Genomic DNA, 23,670 nt, shown 5'->3' with positions numbered 1-23,670 from the left:
TATATGAATAGGAAGGGAATTTCTTTTATGGAAGAGAATATAATAAGAAAATTGGAGGGGGAAGGGGTAGTAACTCCCACCCCATTAGAAGACCAGTCGGTCCAGCCTCGTTGCTGGACCGAAACTCACATGTTGGGTCGACCGATCCAGTCCTCGACCCCGTGTTAGTTTTCTAGGGTTGGGAGAACTTTGACTTCATTCGTCGAAGCTTTTGGGTTATCGAAGCATGGTGTCAGGTTCGCGACATTGAACGTTATATTCCCCTGACATGTCGATCTTATAGGCATTGTTATTCAGGTTTTGAAGCATCCTAAATGATTCATTTGTTTTGGGCTTGAGTTTCCCAAATGCTCCCATTGGAGATCTCGCCTGCTTCATCCGAATACACACGAGGTCTCCTTGAAATGCAACCTTCTTCCCAGTTTTATTTGCCTGAGAATGATATTTGCAGTTTTGCTTATTGGTCTCCTTCCCAACCTCCTCATAGAGCTTCCGAATCTCAAGAACCCGTCTTCAACTTCCTCACTGATCTTTGATGTCGGCATGATTTGGTACTAACTCAAGTGGATTGAGCGGGTTGCGCCCGTACACAATCTCGAATGGAGTGCTTCCCGCAGTTTGATTAATGAATCCGTTGTATGCAAACTCCGCTTGAGTTAGAATCAAGTCCCACTACTTGATACTCCTTCCCACAAAACATCTCAAAGATTTCTAGGTTCCTGTTTACTACCTCCACCTGATCTTCAGTTTAAGGGTGCGTTGCGGAACTGAATTGAAGATTGGTGCCTAATTTTTCTTGCAGAGTCCTCCAGAAGTGGCTCATAAACTTGAAATACATGTCTGATGTGATGGACCTAGTTATCCTGTGCAGTCTCAATTCCTCTAAAATACAAGTCGACGATATCCGAGGAATCCAATGTTTGGTGGCATGGTACGAAATATGTCATCTTTGAGAATCGAACCACGATGACCATGACTAAATCTTTATTCCGCTGTGTCCCAGAAGTCCCACCACGTAGTTCATGCCAACTTCCACTCACGATGCCTCTAATACTAGTAAGGGGGTGTATAACCCGACATTCTGCCCCATGGTATTTTCCATATGATAAATCCCGCACTGCTTGATGTGTTGCTGCACATCCCTTGTCAGTCGAGGTAAAAAAAAATGCTCTCTCACCAGTGCAAGAGACTTTTCCCTGCCAAAATGTCCCGCAAGTCCTCTACAACGACTCTCCTGAGGGCCTCTCTTAGCAAGCATCTAGGAATGCACAACTTACTCTAGTAGAACAAGCAGCCATCAACTCGATAGTACTGCTCGATAGGCTACGCCTGACATTTCTCCCAGATCTCCTTAAAGTTTTCGTCTGTCTCGTACAACTTTTTTACAATCTCAAAACTTGAGCTTTTATCGACGTGGTCATCAGGTGACAACGGCTCAGTGTGTCTGCTACTCGATTCTAGCTTTTGGCTTTGTGCTTAAGCACAAACTGGAATGATGCTAAGAACTGCACCCAAGTGGCGTGTTGGCCCTTCAATTTGCTTTGACTGCTTAGGAATTTTAAGGCTTCGTGATCCGCTAACCACTTAAATTCGCATGTCAGCAGGTAATGACTTCAGTGCTCAAGAGCCCTGACAATAACATAAAACTCCTTATTGTAGGTCAATTACTTCCTCTAGGAAGCATTCAGCTTTTTGTTGAACATGGCGATGGGGTGATCTCCTTGGCTTAGCACTACCCATCTTCCCACGTCGGATGCATCGTACTCTACCTTAAACAATTGATTGAAATCTGATAATGCTAGAACTGACACCTTTTCACCTTATCCTTCAGGGTGTCGAAATTGGTCTGTGCTACAGTTGTCAAAGTGAACTTTCCTTTCAAAAGCTCCATCAGAGGGGGCAGCGATAGTGCTGTGGCTTCTGATGAATTACCTGTAAAACAACGCTAGCCCCATAAAATGCCTCAGCTCAGTGAATGATTGCGGTGCTGTCCAACTCACAATGGTGTCGAACTTTGTAGCGTCCATTTGAATGCCTGCACTAGATACAATATAACCAAAAAAACATACTTAGTTCGTCGTGAAGTGGCACTTCTTTGGGTGGACATTTAATTTCTCTGCTTGCAATTTCTTGAACACTACACTCAGGTGTTGTAAGTGTTCCTCAGATCGTCCAAATACCAGAATGTCATCAAAGCAGACCACCACAAACTTCCAATGTGGGTTCAAAAAATCTGATTCATTAACCTCATAAAATGTCTAGAAGCATCTGACATGCGGAAGGGCATAACTTTCCACTTGTATAAACCATCTCGTGTCTTGAAAGCGTTCTTCCACTCGTCACCTTGCCTCATCCAGATGTGGTGATACGCACTGCATAATTCAATCTTGAAAAAGATGGGTGGCTCTATGTAACTGGTTCAAGAGATCGTCCAAGTGAGGTATGGGAAATTAATGTTTGATGATCTTGTTGATGACCTTACAATCAATGCACATCCTCCATGACCTGTCATTCTTGGGCACCATTAAGGCGGGAACAACACACCGACTAGTAATCCCTCTGACCAGTCCTCTTGCGAAGAGATCCTGTACCTGTCGTTGTAACTCTTCACACTCTGCAGGTCTCAATCTGTAGGCGGGCCAATTTGACAACACTGATATTGGTATGAACTCTATGGTGTGCTGAATATTCTTTAATGACAACAATCCCTCTAAAAGAATGTCGGTCAACGCATGATGGAAGTTATGTAGTTATTAACTTTTTTTCATGTTTGCTAGAGGTCACACAATCCATCAACTCATAAAAAACTTTTTCATGTTTGTTAGATGTGAATTTGTTTTAATTTTTTATTTTAATTTAATGTGTTAGGTTAGTTATTAACTTGTAATGGAAGGGGGGATTGTGTGACCGGTAGTAGTCGCTCTAGCAAGGACTTCACATGACAATATACAACGAGCACACTCAATGAAAAATATTTCAGATATAAGTTTTGCAACCAAGTGTGTAATGGAACAATAGGCGAAACAACATTTTTTCGGTGCACATAAGGGCATTAAACTATGTGCTAAAGTTCCCACTAAAGTTCAAGAAAAATACAAGAAATCATTAGCAGATGTGAAAGTCAAAGCACAACATGACATTGTATTAAGTGACTTTAGAAGTAGTGCAATAAATTTTTACGAAGGTCAAAATGCTGCTAATTCATCATTATTGGACTCTCAAGGGCCACATAGTTCGATGTCCAATGGTGATCCTGATGCTATGGAGTTCTACGACATCTCAACCTTATCGTGAGTGAGAAAAGGAATAACTTCAGTATAACGACGTTGTTGGAAACACTGTCATACTTGAAAGTGACATAATTCTAGCTAATTAGCCAAGTGTGTTAGGGTCTTCTGAGGGGGTTCCCTAAATTGATTGTTTTGAATCATTTAGTTGATGACAAGTTTGAGTTAAAAGTATTGCTTTCAAAATTATTGCTTCTACGACAGTGTTACTCAAGTAGAGTTCCTCTACTAATGGGTTGACATGCCTCTCAAGGGGTCTAAACATGATATTCTCCTGCCATTACTAAGTATTCTTTTTTAGTTTTGTGATTTTTCAAAATTTTTTTGGCCTTTTTTTTATTTCCGGGTCAGAAGGTATTAAAATTACTATTCTAGTCTTATGAATGCAAACTTAGAATATTCAAATGTGTACCCTAAATCTAGTAGAAAACACAAACTCACACAAATTTATAGAAATAAGATAAAATATGAATATATGTAAAACAACATAAACAAAAAAACACATAACATGATTTTTTTTTATTTTCTAACTCAGAAAATAACAAATAAAATACGATTTTATTACAACACGATAAGTTTCAAGTCTAAACCCTAACGATTTAACTAAAACCTTAATATAAGTAGAAATTTAATGTTGTTCTTCGATAATGACGCAAAAAATTTAATGTCTGAATTGTTGTGAAGCATTGACAACCACACAAGTATACATGTCGGTCAAGTTATATATGGATTTGAGTTCGTGTCTCGATACATTGACAAACTTATTTACTTTCAAAAATAGAAAAAATTATAGTCTACTGGTCTTAAGTCTAGATTGAAGAATTAAATTTGGGTTATTTTTTGAAAGTGACTAATTTAATTTTTGCAAAGACTTGAGCTCCTACTAAGTTTTAAACTTTTAATCAAGCGAGGAAATCTCCCTTGAATCGAACCTAGCAATTTAGTCTTATACATGTGACTCCAATATTATTTACAACAAAAATAATAATATTCCTTAGCTTCTTCCGGCGGTCTTAAGAAATATTAGTGTTTCATTTCACAGTTACTTTTCTAACAATGTAAAAACTTTCTTGTTTCTGTGTTTCCTTGTATGGTTGCACTATTTTTGAAGCAATATTCCTGTTATCCTGAAGTAGTGAATGTTAATCTTATCATTCCATTAGCCTACTTCCATAGGACTAGATTATAACCTATTTTAACATTCTAAGTGACCAGTTTAGGAGTAAATTATGAGCTGGAGGTCAACATATTAACATTCTACAATCGATAAATCAATCACACTATAATGGTAGTTCTAACATGCAAAAGTTATCAATTCAAGGGAGTGAGAAATTTAACTACTTTTCATTTGAAAGAAACACAATGACAAATTCATTTTAAAACCAAAGAAAATACAAGTTAGAACAATCTAACCAAGATGTTCCATTGAATTACAAGAGTTTACAATGAATCCACAATGATTTTCCTCTTCGAGTACATAGTACATTCAATTTCACTCACCAACACTCGATATCACTTAGGAGGTCATTCGCTAACACCCCACATAGTCCTCCTTTGAAGGCTCCAACTGCTCCCAAGTATTCTCTAGCGATACCTTTTGCTCGTTCTCTGTGACTTCTACCTTGGACTGCTCCCAAGTATTCTCTAGCGATACCTTTTGCTTGTTCTCTGTGACTTCTACCTTGGTCTCCTCTCCCTTTCTCCCTTCTTTGCTTCGTGTTCAATGAATTTAAGTCTTCCCATGCAAAACGACCCAAGACAAGCGTCAAAACCCGTCAAAACGTGAATTCAGGTGCTTGATCCTAGGGTTCCTAGCTCCTCGGCGGCCAGAATTGGTGCTTGATTGCTGTGATTCCCGGAGCTTGTTTGGCAGTTCTGACATTTTTGTGCCAGCTTCATCTCTTTTGTTTCCCAAGTTGTCTAATCACCTGTATAATGCATATACAATCACAAATACGATGAAAAATCATAAAAATGACACAAATAATATAGAAAAAAAAGGAAATAGTATATTACATATTCAGCACATCACTAACTGACACCATTATGGGGCTCCTAGAAGGTGTGTGAGAATCAAAATAAATGATGAGGATGTTGTTGAATGGCGTGGAAAAACAGGCTCTGGCTGCTATCTTGCAGGGAATACAGTAAAGAAGGGCATGGCTGATGGCTGGGGCACCAATTAACTAACCACAGAAGGTTCCACCACCTGTTCTCTTTAAGATATAGTTTTACCACTTAAAAATGAAAATACTACAATGCTCCTAAAAGAGACAAATCAGGGAAGAAATCTCAAGGCATCATGAGCATAAGATAACCAGTCTAAAAGAAAATACATATATAATCCCAAAGCACATTAACTCTAATACATTTAAGGCCCCGCTGTCTAGTCTTGGGGGCTAGGAATGTTGACGGTTCTCCGAGTTTTTGTTCTTTTTGTTTCTGCTCGGAATGCTGCGGGAATTATCCTGAGTTGGGTGTGGGATACAACATACGCTTCACTAACCCTGCCAACACCCACATCTGACACCATCCTACATACTCCACAAAGGAAATCTCCCAAGTCATTTAGCTCTCGTCCTCCAACACTAAAACCACAACACAAACCAAACTCTTTCTAATCTCTAATTACACCAAAGGCTTCAATAACACTTCCAAATCCACCACAATTGAGAGGGAGCCTTCGTCTTCAAAGGTCCTCCATAACTCCAATCACATCACATTATTGACTCACATGACTTGCCGTCTAACTACACTAATACCCAGGTATAGCCTTTCATGCTCGTTTGGTCCAAATTGATATTTTCTCTGATTGATCAGGTGGATTATCCATTGTATTTCAATCTTGATTATGCAAGTTGTTTAACTGAGCATGATTTTAAGGTTCTCTTTTGAATTCCATATAAAAATCTAGTGTTCCTTTCTCTGTTCCTTTTATCTAATTGTGTGTGAGAGGTTAAAGATAGTTAGGAGATCAAGATAGATGCTTACTGTCAGCTCAATTTCTCTGACACGATGCTCGTAAGACACTCTCTCACAGCAGTTGGTTAATAAATAAACTCTTTTGTATTTGTCTTTCTATGTGTAAGATCATCTTAGGTATTTAAATAATAAGTAAATGACACCCTTTTGAATCTCATTTGACGTTTGGATCAACCAAACCCTTTTTATAGGTTTACCCATAGGTGTCTAGAAGATGATCAAATGCTTCTGAAGGAGTGACTCTCTTAGGATTCTTGTATGACGAAAGATTTGCTTACAAATTACTAAATACTTAATGGATTTTTTTGACTTTTTTTCTTATGTTCAATTTATTAAAATGTTTTGTTTGCTGTGATTCAGTGTACCATTTTAATTTTTAGGTATGAAGGAGAGTGGCTTCGGAATGAAATGGAGGGCCACGGTGTTGTAGAAGTTGATATTCCTGATGTGCAACCTGTGCCGGGATCAATGTAGGTCTGAGAAGTATTCGTTCACCCTTGTTAATTTTTAACCATGAAACTGATATTCATCACAAGCGATTTTGAATTACTGATCTTTTCTATTCAATGAACGACTTTGTTAATGAGATGCTCAATATTTTGCTATAATTTGCAGTTTGGAAGCCAAAATGCGTGAAGAAGGTAGAATAATAACAAGAGATTTTATGACGCCAGAAGATAGAAGATGGTTAGAAATGGACATAGAGGACACACTTCATCTGGTTGGTGGTAACAGGGAAATTCCATTCTATGAAAATGATGAATGGGTAAAGGTTTTTGGTGAAAAGCCGTAAGTTTTTGTTTGATTTTCTTGCATTGTCTATATTCTTTTGTTGATAAATTAGGTGGTTTAGCCGGCCCATTTTGTTTGGATAATAATAAGATATAGGGTCACGATGCATTCTTTTATTGTAGAGCCTTACCAGATAGGCCATGGTAATGAGAGATTAAAGTGACGTATCATTTTATTGCTGAACGCTAGTTGATTACTAGCCAATGAAAGCTCATGCTTGAGAGCTGTACTGTTTATACGTTGATCTGATTGACTTTATTAAAGTGTTGAAAAATATTTATTCAGAAATTTATTCTTTTTAAATCTTTAATATGAATGCCTTGTGCATTAAAAGTGTCGGTGGCTTGATTTCAATTTGATTCAAATTTATAAATTCTATGCTGAAATTGTTTACTTTTGTTGATGATTATTGGTACCTTTGATAAGAAACATAACCTCATTTTATCCCTTATTCACCAACAATAGACTAAAGCTTATTTCCATAGTGAGTCTTAATATTAATCGTGGTGTAGATTTGATAAATGACATTTCCTTTCATACCTTTCTGATTTTGGCCGAGTTAAGCCTGCTCCAAAAGCTTGGGCTCAACTCATTAAAGATCAGGTCTGTGTAGTTCTTGTTTTCTATCACTTTTTTTCTTCCGACTCCCACTCCCCTCCACAAATGTTTTGGGGATAGGGAGAGTTAAGAGTGTGAGATTTGATGGATAGGAATTAATAAGAAGGGGCCTTTGAATTGAGGTAAGAAAAATGGGTTTTGATGGTTAGCACAAGGTGAAGGGTGAAAAAATGAGAGAATTATGTGTTGGGGGGATGGGGGTTGTTGGGAGTGGCTAGAGGTTTATACTCTCCCCACTCTGGTTTGAATATTCAACTTTTATTTTCTTAAGAGTCTAAAACACTCATATTTGCTTGTAGTAATCATATAATATTAATGCAAGCCGATCTTTTCTTAAGAGTCTAAAACACTCATATTTGCTTGTGGTAATCATATATTAATGCAAGCTGATCGATGAACATGCCATGTTTTCAATTAGTAGATTAAATTTAGAATTTATAATAGAAGAATAGAAGAGCATATCATATATTCAAAGTTGTGGAGCCAAAAAGAATTCTGATATGTATAATACTATATGTAACTATGTATAATAGTTGCTTACTATTGTATCATAGTTTCTTTCCAAGTTTTTTTATTTATGCTCTTACAAACTATTTGTTGAGCTATTTTTGTTACTTATATGTATATCACTCATTCATTTTTTTGTACTTGCATATGTGCACTAGCTTTGTTTAATTTGTTGATTGTTTCAATTTATGTGCATGCTTGCATACATTACATTAATGTATCTATATTGCATATGCATACAATCTACTTAATCCAATAGTACTCTACATTCATCTTAGACTTTTTTATGATTCATGTATAATTACTGCTTGGCTTTGTGGTCTCGTTTTTGTTGTCCTTGCATATATGCACTTGCTTTGGTTAATTAGTGATTTGTTGTTATTAATTTATGTGGATGCTTGCAGCATTGCGTTAATGTTTGAATACATGCATATATAAAGGCATGCATGCCTACATGCATTCATTATTTCTTGAACGTGATTACAATTTATTTAATTCTTAGCTTGCTATATTCATTATTGACTCTTTTGGGATTTACTTGTAAGCGTATCTTTATATCATCTTGTATCCCGATATGTTTTCAATGATATGGATGAAGAAGTTGAATGTTTTGGAGGGGGAGATGCAATTGGCGCAGGAAAATGTTTAAGCGGAGGAATATCTTAAGATGGGTGTTTTTTTGTTCTTATAAAATGGAAGCATCGGTAAATTATGTATTTGGAAAACACAACGTTGTTTGTATTTGAAGTAAGACAGATTTGGCTTATATAAGCCTTCATCAGGGTCGAACATTTAAGATTAAATCGAGATCCTTCATCTGGGAAACATTCAAGAGTCCAAAAGCGAGAGCAGAGGCGAAAGTAGCCAAATCCACTTCCACAAATTGCATCTACGGAAGACTGAAGCAAGATGACTATGCGAGACCACTTTATACGAACACAATTGCACTTGGAGGCCACATGAGGGGGAGTTGGAATTGATATGACATAGGTTAAAATATATTTCATACAAATTCTCATTGTGTTTGTTAGATTGGGGCATGGGCATGGGATGAACAGTGGACTACTGCCATGGATTAATAGTGAGTTACCATCTAATAATTTTTAGGATTCTAGTTAAATTAATGTTTTCAATCATGGTTGTGGATGTTAATTATTTTCGTTAAAAGCAAATGAAAGATATTTTCTACTAGGAAATGCAATGAAGGGATGAGAAGAGCAAAGAAGCGCTTTTAGGGTTGGTTGTGGCGTTTAAAGTTTGTAAGGAATCCCTTTCTTTCAATTTTATAGTTGCTAAAGCTTTGATGGAAGTAAATAAAACTAGGAGGAAATACCATGGTGACTCCGTTCTAGGGTTCTTAGAAGGTGTATAAGGCTCAAATAAGTGTTGGAAACTTTTTTAGGGGGGGTAAGAAAAGAAAAACTGTCGTGGAAACTTATCGGATCGCGATATTGTCGCTGCTACAGTACTGTTCCTTCTACGCTTCCCTCATATTCCCTTTCCTTTTTTGTGATTCTCCTTTTTTACTTCTTGCCCATTCTATGCCACTGCTTTTCTATTTCTTTCTTATTCTCATCTTTACCTATTTTATTTACTAATCTCTATTATAAAGATGTTGTTGGTAGTGTTAGGGTTAATTTTTTTATCATTCCATATTTCAGTTTGATGCCTTTGAGGCGTTCTTCCCTTTTGAGGGCTGTATTCGATGGCGAGGAGGTGCTCTGGCTATAACTAGTCCAAGTTGGTGCCGTCTCCAAGGGTTAGGGTAGTGCTCCGACTTTAGCTCGACCCCGCTGAGATACTTATTCCGGGCACTGTCCACCCTTAGGTTGCTATCCAGACGTCCTTCTCTTAAGAGTGCCGTTTATGTGTTTTCTACCGTTTTATTTTTTATTTCATACTGTTTTATTCTAGTTGGAGGAATCAGTATTATCGTTTGATAGTTTGCATGTTGGTGTTGTTCTATATTGGGAGTCATCATTGTATTGTCTTTGAATTCAGCAATATAATTGTGTCGTTTGATCGTGATTTGGGTTAATTTAGATATCAAAAACAATCTGAAATAATTCAGATTTAGGAGGGGGGGAAGAAGCAGTTGACTGCTGTTTGGGAAGAAAACCATAGGAAACTCATTTGTTCAGAGAAGTCGGCGAGGGTACCAACATCAAAAGGGTCTACTAACTGATCTTGTTCAAGCTACAAAAATATACTTGAATGTGAGATGCCACAATACTCCGAAAAGGGGAGAAATTTGGGAAAAATCTCAAATTATCACAAAAACTAAGAAAGCTATACATACTGAATTCTAACACATCATACTTATACTATGACAAATTTAAGCGCTAATTATAAATTTGAATGAGGTAAATAGATCTCTTTAAGACCCATCATAATTCAATAGGCAAAAAATCTCGTGCTACTGGTCCCACAGGACATGAATTCTTGTCTATGCATCCATTTCACCTGGATGCGCTTTTGTGTCATGAGAAGCTTCTGTATTTGCCTAGGTAGGATGGACTTCAACTCTATCTCTGAAAGCTTATGTATCTTTATAATACTGTGACAAGTCAGCGATATTAATTGTAGCAAAAAACTTATAGTCTTCTAGCGGATCAATCACATATATATTATTATTAATCTTCTTAATAATCGTGATTGGATAATTAGTTCTAAGCTTGAGCTTTCCAAACGACCCTATAGGAAATCTTAAATCTAATATACACTATGTCACCTTTATTGGACTTATTAGCTTGCTGATGATACTTGATATTCTGCTCTGTTTGATAATTTTCTTTTTTCACTTGCTCATACAAAATTTAAATATCTCTGAGCATAGCATCTGCATCAACACTAAGCCCAATTACAAGTAGTATTGTCACTATTTCTAATGGGTTGTGAAGAGGTTTTGCCTATATAATGTCGCACAAGTTCTGACTTATGGATTGACTGGTGAAACAGTTATAAGCAAACTCAATTTAGGGGAGGATTATGTCCCGCTATTTGATATTCTTGCACACAAAACATTTTCAGGAGATTTCTTAGACTGCGGTTAACCACTCTCGTCTTCCACATTGAACACTTGATTTAATCTGGAAGAGTTAGGACCTAGACTTGGCAACCTGTTTCTTCAAAGCATCAAAGCTAATCCTCGCTTCATCTGATCAAGTGAATTTATTTGACAAGAAGCTTCATTAAGGGTGTCACTATAGAGCTGAAGTTTCTAATAAATCTCTTGTATAAAAGATGATCTTTGAAATTAACGTACCTGAATGAATAATTATGGGTTGAAACAATTAATGATGGCTTCGATCTTAGGAAAATTCATCTCAGTATCAGTCACTGATACAGTATATGCAAGGAAGCAAGTCTTTGTAAATAGAAGTGATACTTTTTTTGGGTGACTATATAATTGCCCAGTTCAAAAGATCTCCAAAAATTTGTTACATATATGCTCCTCTTTTGAATGACTATACATTAAGATGTCATCAAAGTACATAACCACAAATTTTTTTGATAGAGGTTTCAGAAACCTATTTACCCGCCTCTTAAAAGTGCTCGATGCATTGGATATACCAATATGCACGACTATCTACTCAGACAATCTATCTCGTATTTTGAAAGCGGGCTTCCACTCAACTTCGGGCCTCTTTTAAATTGAGTGCATCCATAGTGTAGATCTATCTTGGAAAAGATGTTAGCTTCATGCAGCTGATTCAACCAAATATTCAATCTCAGAATAGTAAATCAGTACTTAATGGTGATCTTGTTCACTGCTATACTATAATGCATAAATTTCACGATATATCTTTCTTTGGCACAATCAGTGCTGGTACCATAAACGGACCGGTACTCTCACAAAGTAATCTCCGAGCCATCAAATTCTTAACCTGCTTCTGCACCTTTTCATGCTCTGTTCAAGCAGTTATTAAGGTGGTGGAATGCTAGAACATCTTGGTACTCCTCCAATAGAGGTCACGTTGTCTCAGGTATCAGCTTCTTCGTTTGCTGCCTCCAATTTCAATGGCGTCTCTCTCATAGTATATAAAAAATTATCACGAGGCATTATAGCTCCCATCTCTCTTTGAATTCTCATCACAGTGACTCATCCACGTGTAAAAGTACATTTCACTTCTCTTTATTGATAAACTTAAGTGTTTTTGTGGTTATTATGAACTTTAAACATAGTACCTCTTTGGTTGACCCAATAGAAAGTGACATGCAATCATTAACATGACGCTACGCCACACTTGATCCTATAACTTGGTTGCAATGGGAAACTCTACGATATATATCTTGTCAATACTGATCTTTTTCTTCTTCAACCATGTTAGAGAATATGAATGAGAATGTTTTTGCGCTGTGAGGTCAATTTATCCTCTATTTGGGTAAACACCATATTCTCACGATCACATTCATCTATAATGAGACTGCGTAACTTCTCTTTCACAACGTAAGGAATACGAAAGATAGTGTTTAAGCCACTGTTGATTTTTTTGAGCTCTGTTTGGAGAACTCGTCGAACCACATACATCTCACTATCATATGCGGGTAACTGATACTTTACAATCACTTCATCTCTAGAGTCTTCACTACTACTTCTTTCATTGTAGCATGCTCAATAAGAGAAATCACTTTTCTAGTTAGGTTTGTAGATGTAATTTGCCTATACCCATAGCCTTTGAAAGACTTCCTATATGAGAATTCTTGTTGGTGCTGACTCGATTAGTCTTTTTTTCCTCCTGTTCTAGCTTTTCTTTTTGAGGGGCATGTCTTGGAACTCTGGTAGGTGCATCGCCATGGTCGAACCCTGCTTGAACGGTGGAGTGGATTTCAGACTACTGAGATGCTTTACTAATTGCGTTTTTCTTTCAACAAAATATATTTCACTAATTGTGTTTCCTTTATTAGTTTTTTTTTGTTCTTTTCTTATTATGGAGGGATTCCTATTTGATTTCCTTTCATTATTATATATATGTAGCTAGGTCGAATGCATGAAGGTAAGCGAGAAATATATATACGTTTTTTCAGAATTTCTACAAACTTATAATAAGAACAAATTAAACCCTAATTATAAATCCAAATAAAGTAAATAAGGCACACAAGACCCGCCAAAATTCAATAGGCGCAAAATCTCTTGCTACAGGTCTTACAGGCTGGAAATTCCATCCTCGCGTATTACTCACCTAGGTGGGATGCTCCCGCATCATATGGAGGGGAAGCATGTCTTCTATTCTCAAAGATTACATGATTTTTGGGTATATAGGCACGAGGTAACAGATGAAGGCAAGTTATCAAAAGATTGTTACTAGTAGTGGCATGTGTGGGAGTTTGGGCGTCTGTTTACGAGCTATTTCCTTGCTTTGCAATTGTTGTCTATCCATTTTCCCTCTTATGCTGCAATGCCAGTAAGAGTGTAACATGATTCATGTGTAAATAGTATCTGTTTTCTTATTTTTATTGTGGCCTTTATTTATGAAGAGCCTTGTATCTGTCAGAAACCTAAATTTTCTTTGATTTTCCATATTCTTCGTCTAAAATTTTCATTTACACTAGTTGATTTTGATTTTTCGCACAAACAGCTGTTGAAACTCTTTTTCGTTGTATGATGTTTGGGGTTGCATGTTAGCATCACCCATGAAATATCCCATAATTTTGGATTTGCTTGTCGGTCTTAACTTTGTATTCCTTTTACAGTTCAAGTAAGTAATTTTCAAACACAAGGGATGGAAATAGAGCACCACTTTGTTGTGTCTATAAAGCCTTGCATAGTGATTTTGTTTTGAAAAATATAAATGAAGAACATGCTCTTTCATTTATTATAGAAGATATGCCATATTTTTTAAATACTCGAGGCGTAATTTTGTACACATTTTGCACCTTTTTGATATATTAATGCAAAAGTCTAACTTTCAATTAAATATCTCATAATTTAGATTTTCATAACCTTGATTAGTCTGTGTCGCCTGTTAAGCAACATCACACAAGTATCAACATGTTAAGGCAGTATTGCCGTTAATCTTTAGATATTATTGCCACCATTTTTTTTGGACTGATGTTTCTAATTTGATCATTGGCCAATTTGTAAATTTTGAAGTCATGGTTCTATGTGAGGTTGTAAACATAATATGTATGCTTCCAATCCACATCTTTGTTATATAAAGTTTGAGCTTTCCTACTAATGCTATCACCCTCCACATGCTAAAACTGTTATTTGAAAAAAAGTTTTTATAGCTGAGATTTTAAAGTCATGTAGTACATGTACAATAAGAAAGGTGTCAAAATGGTCCCCTAACTCTTTATAGGGGCTATTTTAGCCTCAAAGTTCGTAAAAGTGTAAATTTAATTTCCACAGCCTTTTACTGTTGGTTGAAATAGTTCTGTTAAGGACTATTTTAGCTCCCATTAAAAGAATTTAGGGTTTAATTTAATATTTTTATAAACTCTAGGACTAAAATTACCCCATATAAATAGTCAAGTGACTTTTTTAACCCTTTACCAAGTACAACTTATATGACCGAGCATTTAGTACGATGATATGTTTAGCAAAACCTTGACTGCGTTCATTACAAGAAACTTTGATTGCATCAATCTTTATAATGTAAGTAAACCCTGGCCTTGAATGCATAATACCACCACAATTTTTTTCTGCAGCTGTTATTGGTTTTCATCTTCAGTTTCGTAAATTCTGTCATTGTTTTATTAACTGTTGTTTAGGTTTTTCAAACAGAGAGAAAGGCCGGTATCGGTATGCAGGCCAATGGAAGCATAGCCGAATGCATGGCTGTGGAGTATTTGAAGTAAATGAGCGTATAATATATGTAGGTTCCTGTCAGATTGATGCTGTTTTACTATATTGACGCTTCTTTTAAGATGATCATTGTTTGCCTTCAATATTTTTTGGATATTTTATCACCAAATTACATATTAAAATTTGAATCAGTGTTTTAACCTATAAAAGCATGATTGAAATGCAAAACATGTTACAATCTATCATAATGGTAATCTTAAAATTCTCTATACAGGGAAGGTTCTACTTTGGAAAGCATTTAGAGGATTCTTCTGGCTGTGATAGTGATGTGTCGGCAGTATGTCAAAAATCTTGATTCCTCTGGTGTTTGCTGAGAAATACATTATAATTATTTTATTTCAGTTGCATGCAGGAATTGCAGAAGTAGCTGCAGCAAAGGCACGGATGTTTGTCAACAAGCCTGATGGGAGTATGTCTCCTGATTTTTTTTTGCAGTTTTCGGAAAAGCCTATTGGTTTTTACATTTTACTTAAAAAAATGGTCGAATGGAGACCTCAAAATGGCATCTAGACTCTTACCCTAACAATTGATGTTTGTGGCATCACATAGAGGTCTATTTTATTTATGGTTTTCCCATTCATGTGAGAAACCAAAATTTTCAAACATGCACCGTGAATATTGCTTGGTGATATTGCTTCTTTGTTTTTCATTGTTTGCATCATGCAACCTAAGGACTGTAAAGGTCTCCTGAATGAAATTACGTTCTATTGCAATTGTTTAGGATTTTTACCTTCACCTTCTAATTGTTAGAATGCGTCATATCTTTTTATTTGATTTTCAGAGGGATAATTTTTGTCTGCTACTCTAGTTTTTACTGGTGCATCAGTAATCTACTCTGATGTTTATTAATTTGCTCATACTTGATCCCACTTCATGAAACCACAAATGTAGCTTTTTCTTTCAAAAAAAAAAAAAAATGGTAGGTTTTGAATTCGTACAGAAAAAATATTTAGACCATAAATGGTGGCCCCCTTTGCAACCCAGAACTTTGATATGCCACATATCATAGTTGGTTCCCTTCCTGGTAGTTCAAATAAAAAAATTAAAAAAAAAATCATTTAATTTCGACTGTTAGGCTTAATATTTTTAATGTCATCAGAATGATTGTAGCCATGAAGCAAAAAAGTTCCAAACATTATGATTGGCTCTAATTACTAAGCTTAGAACTTCAAATAACTATGGAATGGTTCGAAGTGGTTATAGTGAACTTTCAACTGTGATAAGTGGATTCCAATCCGGGGAACTCAACTACTATAAATTGTTATGGATCCATAGATTTGATGTTGGAAACAAAATTTTGGAATGACCGATTGTCAGGCTTCAACTTCTTTTTGTTTTTTCTTCTATATAAACTTGGGAGGGAGACGATGGAGTACACAGCAAGAGTCAAAGAAGCAGTGAGGCAGTGTGAGCATGCAACCCTGCATTAAGTGTTTGGTAAAGGTTATTTGAAAATTGTATGATTCGATTGATTTCCAAGTCTAGGAAAAATAAGCCTTCAGTATTACTTTGTATTTATTTTGCTGCAAGCTAAACATCAAAAAAGTTGAAACATAGAGAAATATTTTATAATGCACTTCAAATGCTTTTGATTAATAGCCCCGTAAGCACTTTAAACTCTTCCTTAGTTCAATGAAGGACTTCGTAAGCAAACTTTTGACTTGCCCTATAGAAGTCTAACTGATCATTTATTGACTGACTCAGAAGCTTGTCCTCCAAAGTCTTAACCCTTGTCTTAAGCTCATTGATTCGGCTTTGTAGCTTGAAATTCTCTTTGAAAAGATCAGAATTTGCAAAAGCTTCATTTCTTGCTAGGCCTTGTAGGCTCTTTAACCCTGTCAATTAAAAAAAATTATTACATTTTATGCTAATGCTTTTGATTAATAGCCCCGTAAGCACTTTAAAAAAAATTATTACATTTTATGCTAGCATAACAGTAGCCTAGCTACTTAAATTTGCGGAATGAATGACAAATGGACCTGTAGTATTAGACTTCAAATTCATAGTTCTCCTTCTATTAGCCATTAAATAATAGCCATGCCAATCTCTATTTTGGCTAATTCACTATAATTTTCTCGAAAAGAAAAGAAATCATAAATACTCATAAGGATTGCTTTGTTTCTCTCAGCATTCCACCTATTCGTCGTTCATCGTCGGATTAAGAAGGTCTGCTTGCTCCAAGTGCTTTGGGAAAGTTGCTAGATTCTTAATATTTTGTCTCTTAGCAGTGTTACTTTGTCTCTTATTAGTGATGCTTGATCTAGATGATTTGATAGATGCTGTCTGGGTTGAATTGATTGCTTTTTCAAATGGTTTGACAATGGAAGCTTCGTTTCTTCAATGATCAATCATTTATGCAGTTGGCTTGATGGTAGATGATAAAAACGAACTACCCTTCATGGATTTTGTGTCTGGAGGAGATTTCGTCCCACTCGACCCAATTGCGGTGGAGGGTTTCACAGAAAACCCTTCAAATTGCAAAAAATCAAATATGGTCCCGTGATAAATAAAATGTGAATTTTACCATCAAAATCAAGCTTACCACTCATAAGTCGAGTAATTAGGGTAAATATAATATATTTGGTTCGACTACCTTTGATTTTTTGAAGGTCTCAACTTCAAGTTTAAAATTTCTATGCTATCGATTGATTTAAGGCTTGATGAAATCAAAAATAGGTAACCAGTAAGAGAAATGACAGATAAACCATCTCTTCAACATCTTTATCTAAGGGAGTCTTGTAAACCCTATCTCATTCTGACAGGAAGAATGACAGTTGACATACAATTGTTTCTTCTTATCATTTTAGAAGTAGATGGAATAGGCTGGAAAAAAATTGAGTGCTCTTATGTTTGAGGAATCAAGCCAAGGTAAGATGAAGACGACTAGATTTTTAGTAAATTTGGCCTTCGTGAGCAAAAGCCAATTTGAAATCTCAACTGTGGCCAGGGAGAGAGAGGAAGGGTTGACCTGATTTTAAGCTATTCTACAAAGGAACACATCTCTCTTTGTGGGAGGTTTTTGTGTGCTGTTCAAAAGCATAATCCTTAACATGAACCCCTTGAGCAATTAAGAAATCTTCCTGATTGAGTGACACTCAGTTTCTTGATAATGATGTAAATCCAAAATTCCTTCCTTCTTGCTCAAGTTGTTAGGTGACTCAAACACAAGAATAGAAGAGGAAAACAATGAAGAACATAGACTTTCATAATCTTAACTAATAAAGCGAGTGGAGCCTCTTGACTAGTTGCTTGAACATCGATAAAACGCTTCATCTCCTCTCAAAATGATGCAGGTTCTATGGTTCCTTTAAAGTGGCTCAATCAAAATTGGGCACATGGAGATGTCTTATCATTTGCACATTATGCCTTTTCTGGAAATTAACAATAAAATTAATAATTCAATATGGCCATAGAATTGAATGGAAAAAATAGTTCACCAAATAAAAAAACAATTATGGAATAAAACAAGATAATAATTAATTACATAATGGCTAAGAGGGACACATCAGTTCAACACCAAAACCATCAAATGATAAAAAAATGAAGATACCTTCATAAAACCACGTACCTTACTCTCGAATCATGAGCTTAAGCTCCCCAGCCATAGTGATCCTCGCAATAGTTGAGCTGAGCTTGAGATGGCTCACCATGTTGGCATAAATAGTGAAAATAAATCGATTCCGGTGAATTGTCCACACCCATCATTTCTATTATCTATTATTTTGATTGACTTTGACAACTAGATCCTTAGATTGCTAAAAAGACCAACAGGTATATGGGCTTGATAAGTAGCAAGTAGATTCCCTCTTCCATGTAGCAGATGAAGGAGCTTGATTGAAAATCCTCGATCGAGCATCTTGGCTTTGGCGGAATCATATTGGTTGCCTTGAAACTATATTGTTTAGAAGCAATAAAATTGGAAATGGCCAAACTTGACTTTAGCATAACAAATTTTTAATATAAAATTAATGCCTTTTAACTTTCTTGATTAGTTCCATCATATTCATTGAAAATCTATCCTAACAAGGGCTGTAAATGAATCGAGTGTTTGACAAGTTACTCGTAATTCAGCTTGATAAGGGTTTCTTCGTGTTCGTTTACTTAACTAATTTAACAAGTTTGAACACTTATAAATACACGATTGTTAAATGAACAAGTTTGAACACCTCCTTGTTTGATTTGTTTATTGCGACCAAGCTCGTTAAGAAGCTCGATAAACAATTTTATTTAAAATTTATAAAAAGATCAATTTAATATTTGTGAATTAAAATGGTTAAGGCTTAATTTAAGCTTGTGAATAAGCTCAATTAAAGCTTAACTTAAAATTTATTTATATTAAATTAAAATTTAATTTGCAGTACTGAAAACAAATAAAGACTTGTTTGCTTAGTCATTCATTTATTTTAAGAATTTATATGCTTATTTTCGTTATTCACTTAACAACTTATTCATTTAAAAGCTTATTATTTTTGTAAATTCAACAATAAACTCATTTATAAGCTTAATAAAGCCATTTGATTAGAAAATAAATAGTTCAATCATACTAATCATCTTGTTCGATGAGTCTTATTTGGTTTGAAAATAAATAACACGACAACACTAATTTTAATTTGCTCAATATAGATTGTTTAGATGGAAATTTAGTTTGGTAATTTAATCATTAATCTGCTTGATAATGAATCGATATCATCACATGAAACGAATAGGAACCAAACTCAAATAGGAGCAGAAAACTTGATTAGGGCTCGAGCTCGAATTTTATAAAAAAGCTCAAGCTTGAACACAACCCTAAAAGCTCAATTTGAGCTTGAGCTCGAATTTTATAAATAAACTCAAGCTTGAACATAGCCCTACTCGACTCTGCTCAGTTCCTTTACAGCCGTAGTCCTAACACTGTAGCTTGACTTGGCCTGATTTGTTTCACTACTTAACCTATATAGGACTTGGAAGATCTATTGTATCTATAAAAAAATTTATGCTCGAGTGTGGTTTGGTACCTCAGATAATGAAAACATCTATACATAGGAAATAAAGTAGCTTAGAATAACTAGAAGATGGAAACACTACGCCAATAAGTACCCCAATTCAAATAAGTACTCCTGCAATTACTTAAAAGTTTAGGGTTTGATATGAATTGTTTAAATCAGACTATCAAGCTAGCCAAACCAACAAACAACAATGGCTTTAATCACTCAACTATTTTGGTTGAATTTTCTGATTATAATATCTATTATAAGAAATGCTTAAGATTAGTATGTATAAAAGAAATGAATCTATGGTGACTCAGAGGATTACTTGGTATGTTAGCTTTAGATTGTTTGGTTAACCTTTTTAAGTTGTACTGTTCTAGCCTCTATTTTATCTACTCCACCTTGCTGATTTCTGAATATTTTTTTAACTAGTTGACAGGTTCTTCTATTAAGTAGTTAATTTTATTTAGATTTTCTCAGGATATTCTATCGACATTTTTTATACACCATTTAATTTGCTCAAGTGTAATTTTTTTTAGATAATCAAGATTGCTATGGTACCAGAAGTACCTGATTTGTGAAGCTATTTTTGAAATATCTTTTTTCATCTATTATTACTTTACTGATTTATTGTTATTTTATTGACTAATTTCTGCCTTTCCTAATAGTGGTCAGGGAAGAGCGAGGCCCCTATGGTGATCCTCAACATCCGTATTTCTATGAAGAAGATGATGTGTGGATGGCCCCTGGATTCATTAACCAATTTTATGAAGTGAGTTGAACGGATTGATTGTTACTTTTTCTCACAACTTTAAGTTCTTTCTTTTGAAAGTCATAACAACCTTTTATTTATTCAGGTTCCTGATTACTGGAAGACCTATGTTGAAGAGGTTGATCAGGAAAGAGAAATGTGGCTAAACTCTTTCTATAAAGCTCCATTAAGGATTCCAATGCCTGCTGAGCTTGAATATTGGTGGTCTAAAGGTACTCTTTCTTTATACGAAATTGATACTAATGCTTTCTATTTTATTTAGTAGATAATATGCTGTATAATATTAAAGCTTGTGAAGTTGTTGACGTACTGTTTTGGTCAAATTAGAGCTTACTAGATTTATATGTAAAGCTGCTATACTTACAATCAGTGAATCTCTTAAGGGTTTAGGAAGATATACAGAACTTCACAAAATTGAAGTCTTGAAGATAGATTGCCGTTTACCTAATTGGAGGTGCTATAATGCTTGGGCTTATTCTAATGCATTCTCTTTTGTCCCGTGTGATTGAAACTATAAGCCTTAAACTTCAGCTTGTGGCCTAAATCTTTCCTCATCCTTCCCAAAAACAAAATCATCTTACTGCCCCCGCATCACACCTTAAGCTGAAATATTTTTAACTATTTATTACAAAGATAATGTTGAGAACATTTTTATCTGCATGCTATTTTTTATTACAAAGATAATGTTGAGAACATTTTTATCTGCATGATTTTATTCATATTAAAAGTTGATCTTAATTTATTATCATTATTTTAATTATAAATTAGAAAGACATTTTTTTTTATTTCTTCCAAGCTCCAATGAAAAGTATCACAATATCCTCTTCCCCGGAGGGAGGGAGGGAGGGAGGTTGCATATTACTTCTTAATTTGGTTACCACAATAATTTTTTTTACATAAACATAAAATTTCTCCATGACTATTAATCACAATCATATATTCTTGTTTCATGGTCATAAAAAAGTGTTGATTAGCCAGAAAATCTTGGTGTCAATGATGTCATAAATCTCTAAAAATAAAACTCTTATGTCATCAACGAGATCAAAAGATTTTCTTTGATTTAATATCAAAAAGGTTTAGTATCCGATCAAGAAAATTTTAGGGTTTAATCTTTATTTGACATGTCTTGAATCTGAGGATTTAACTATATAATTTGGAAAGAGAATTATGAGGACTGAACGACGCTTAAAAAATCAAAAAAATCATCATATTATTCATATAGTACGATGACATAGCTATGGCGAAAGCCTCTAATGATATAAACTAGTAGCCATATCATCGAACTATCCACCTGAAGAAAGTTTACATGCACCTCTTAAACATTGGCTTCTAGATGCATGCAGTCACCAAGAATAATGACAAGTTGTATGATTGTAGTGCACGCATTGTATGATTAGTTCTTTTTTTAGAGGTGGTCTTCTGATACTAATATTTATGATAATTGATCACTCATTTAAAACACATTGTAGTTGATCTTTACTTGAAAACATAATCCCCTCAATTGGTTTTCTAGAATTACATCGTTCTGAGATGTGGGTGATTGGTTAGATGGGACATCACATTTGTCAACCGTATTCCACTTCTTGGTCGTGCAAATGTGTTGCACAAATTCATTATTCTCCACCATCGAGTTAAGCATATATGCATTCAATATTGCATGCCGGCATAATAAATTATATCCCGACAAGACCGTATAAGTCTCTTTGCCCCCCCTCCGATTGCCTTTCCACTAATTCCATCATCCATAGTTTCATATGCCCCTACATTATCGTCTAAATGTGCTTTAGGAGATACTTTTCACCCAACATGTTTTATATTTCTACTAACATAATATTGAAATGGATGTGATAGGTCAAATGGCCAACATACAATATGGTCAACCATTGGTTGGTCAGGTTTGCTAGAGCTCCCAATATCATATGCACTAAATAATATTGGTGTGAGCATGTAAATCGAAACATTTATACTTTAAATATTATTGAAAATACAAAAATGAGAAAAAAAATAATATAATGCAATTTACAAACTTATAAATATGTCAGCAGTTTGGTAGGATCTACTGAACTACGTGAAGGACTTGTCTACATTATTTATCGACATGGCTTCAACTTCCACATAAGCTATTATCGTATGTTTGATTGCTTCTAACAACCTGACTTTATATAACTCGTCTTCTTCAATGTAAGTTGCAGTATTACCACACTTAGTGGAAGTTGACAAACCAGATTAATGTTGTGTTGAATAATGTGATGTAATAAAAATATTATTCTTTTCTTGAGTTTGTTAAGTGTTATCAGTTGAGATTCTTGGATTGGATGATTTTGTCCACCAACATAAGTCAGAGTGAAGTCATCCATAATTTGTAACTCTCTATTGAAGTATAACAATAAACAAGTCGTCCATAATATGTAACTCTCTATTGAAGTATAACAATAAATGTGACATTTTGTTGCTGATGCTGCAATGGAAATCCTATTTCTGTAGCTGTTTTTTTAACACATGCACTTAACACGATGAGGGTGAAGTGATTTAAACTATTAGTATCTTAATTGCATTGAAATTCTAATTCATATAAAAGCAAAGAAAGACTTAAAATAAAAAATGATTGTTTTAACATGTGACTGATTTAAAAATAACAAGTCGTTAAGCAGGGATAAATTGAAGTCAACTTCTACGGATAGTCTTTCATCAGTGAGATCTTGTTTTTTTAGAAGTCATTTTATAAGGGTTGTGGACTCACAAACTGAAGCAATCTTTCACTGGGGAGGAGGATCACAAAAAAAGTAAAATAACGCAAGAGAAAATTCTATTAAAAAATCAAGTGCTTAACACAATATGGGACTCTTTATTTATATGAACGAGTGAGAGATGAACCCTAACACTAAATTTAACTTTACATCCTACCATTATTATTTTATACCAACCGCTCTATCC

At 35.1% G+C, this 23,670-nt stretch overlaps 1 protein-coding gene across 1 annotated transcript in view; it reads left to right on the top strand.

Annotated features, from left to right (window-relative positions):
* The window catches only part of LOC110018421 (protein TIC 100), a 48,035-nt gene that overhangs the window by 13,649 nt on the left and 10,716 nt on the right, over window positions 1–23,670 (top strand). Inside the window, exons 3-9 of the mRNA XM_020715730.1 lie at window positions 6,650–6,739; window positions 6,885–7,058; window positions 14,914–15,004; window positions 15,209–15,271; window positions 15,337–15,403; window positions 20,633–20,736; window positions 20,822–20,948. Of these exons, the coding sequence (XP_020571389.1) occupies window positions 6,650–6,739; window positions 6,885–7,058; window positions 14,914–15,004; window positions 15,209–15,271; window positions 15,337–15,403; window positions 20,633–20,736; window positions 20,822–20,948 (716 nt within the window). The remainder of the gene's footprint in view (window positions 1–6,649; window positions 6,740–6,884; window positions 7,059–14,913; window positions 15,005–15,208; window positions 15,272–15,336; window positions 15,404–20,632; window positions 20,737–20,821; window positions 20,949–23,670) is intronic.

This window comes from Phalaenopsis equestris, unplaced genomic scaffold, assembly GCF_001263595.1.
Source record: "Phalaenopsis equestris unplaced genomic scaffold, ASM126359v1 Scaffold000022, whole genome shotgun sequence".
Lineage (NCBI taxonomy): Eukaryota > Viridiplantae > Streptophyta > Magnoliopsida > Asparagales > Orchidaceae > Phalaenopsis > Phalaenopsis equestris.
This window is presented reverse-complemented; position numbering and strand designations above follow the sequence as displayed.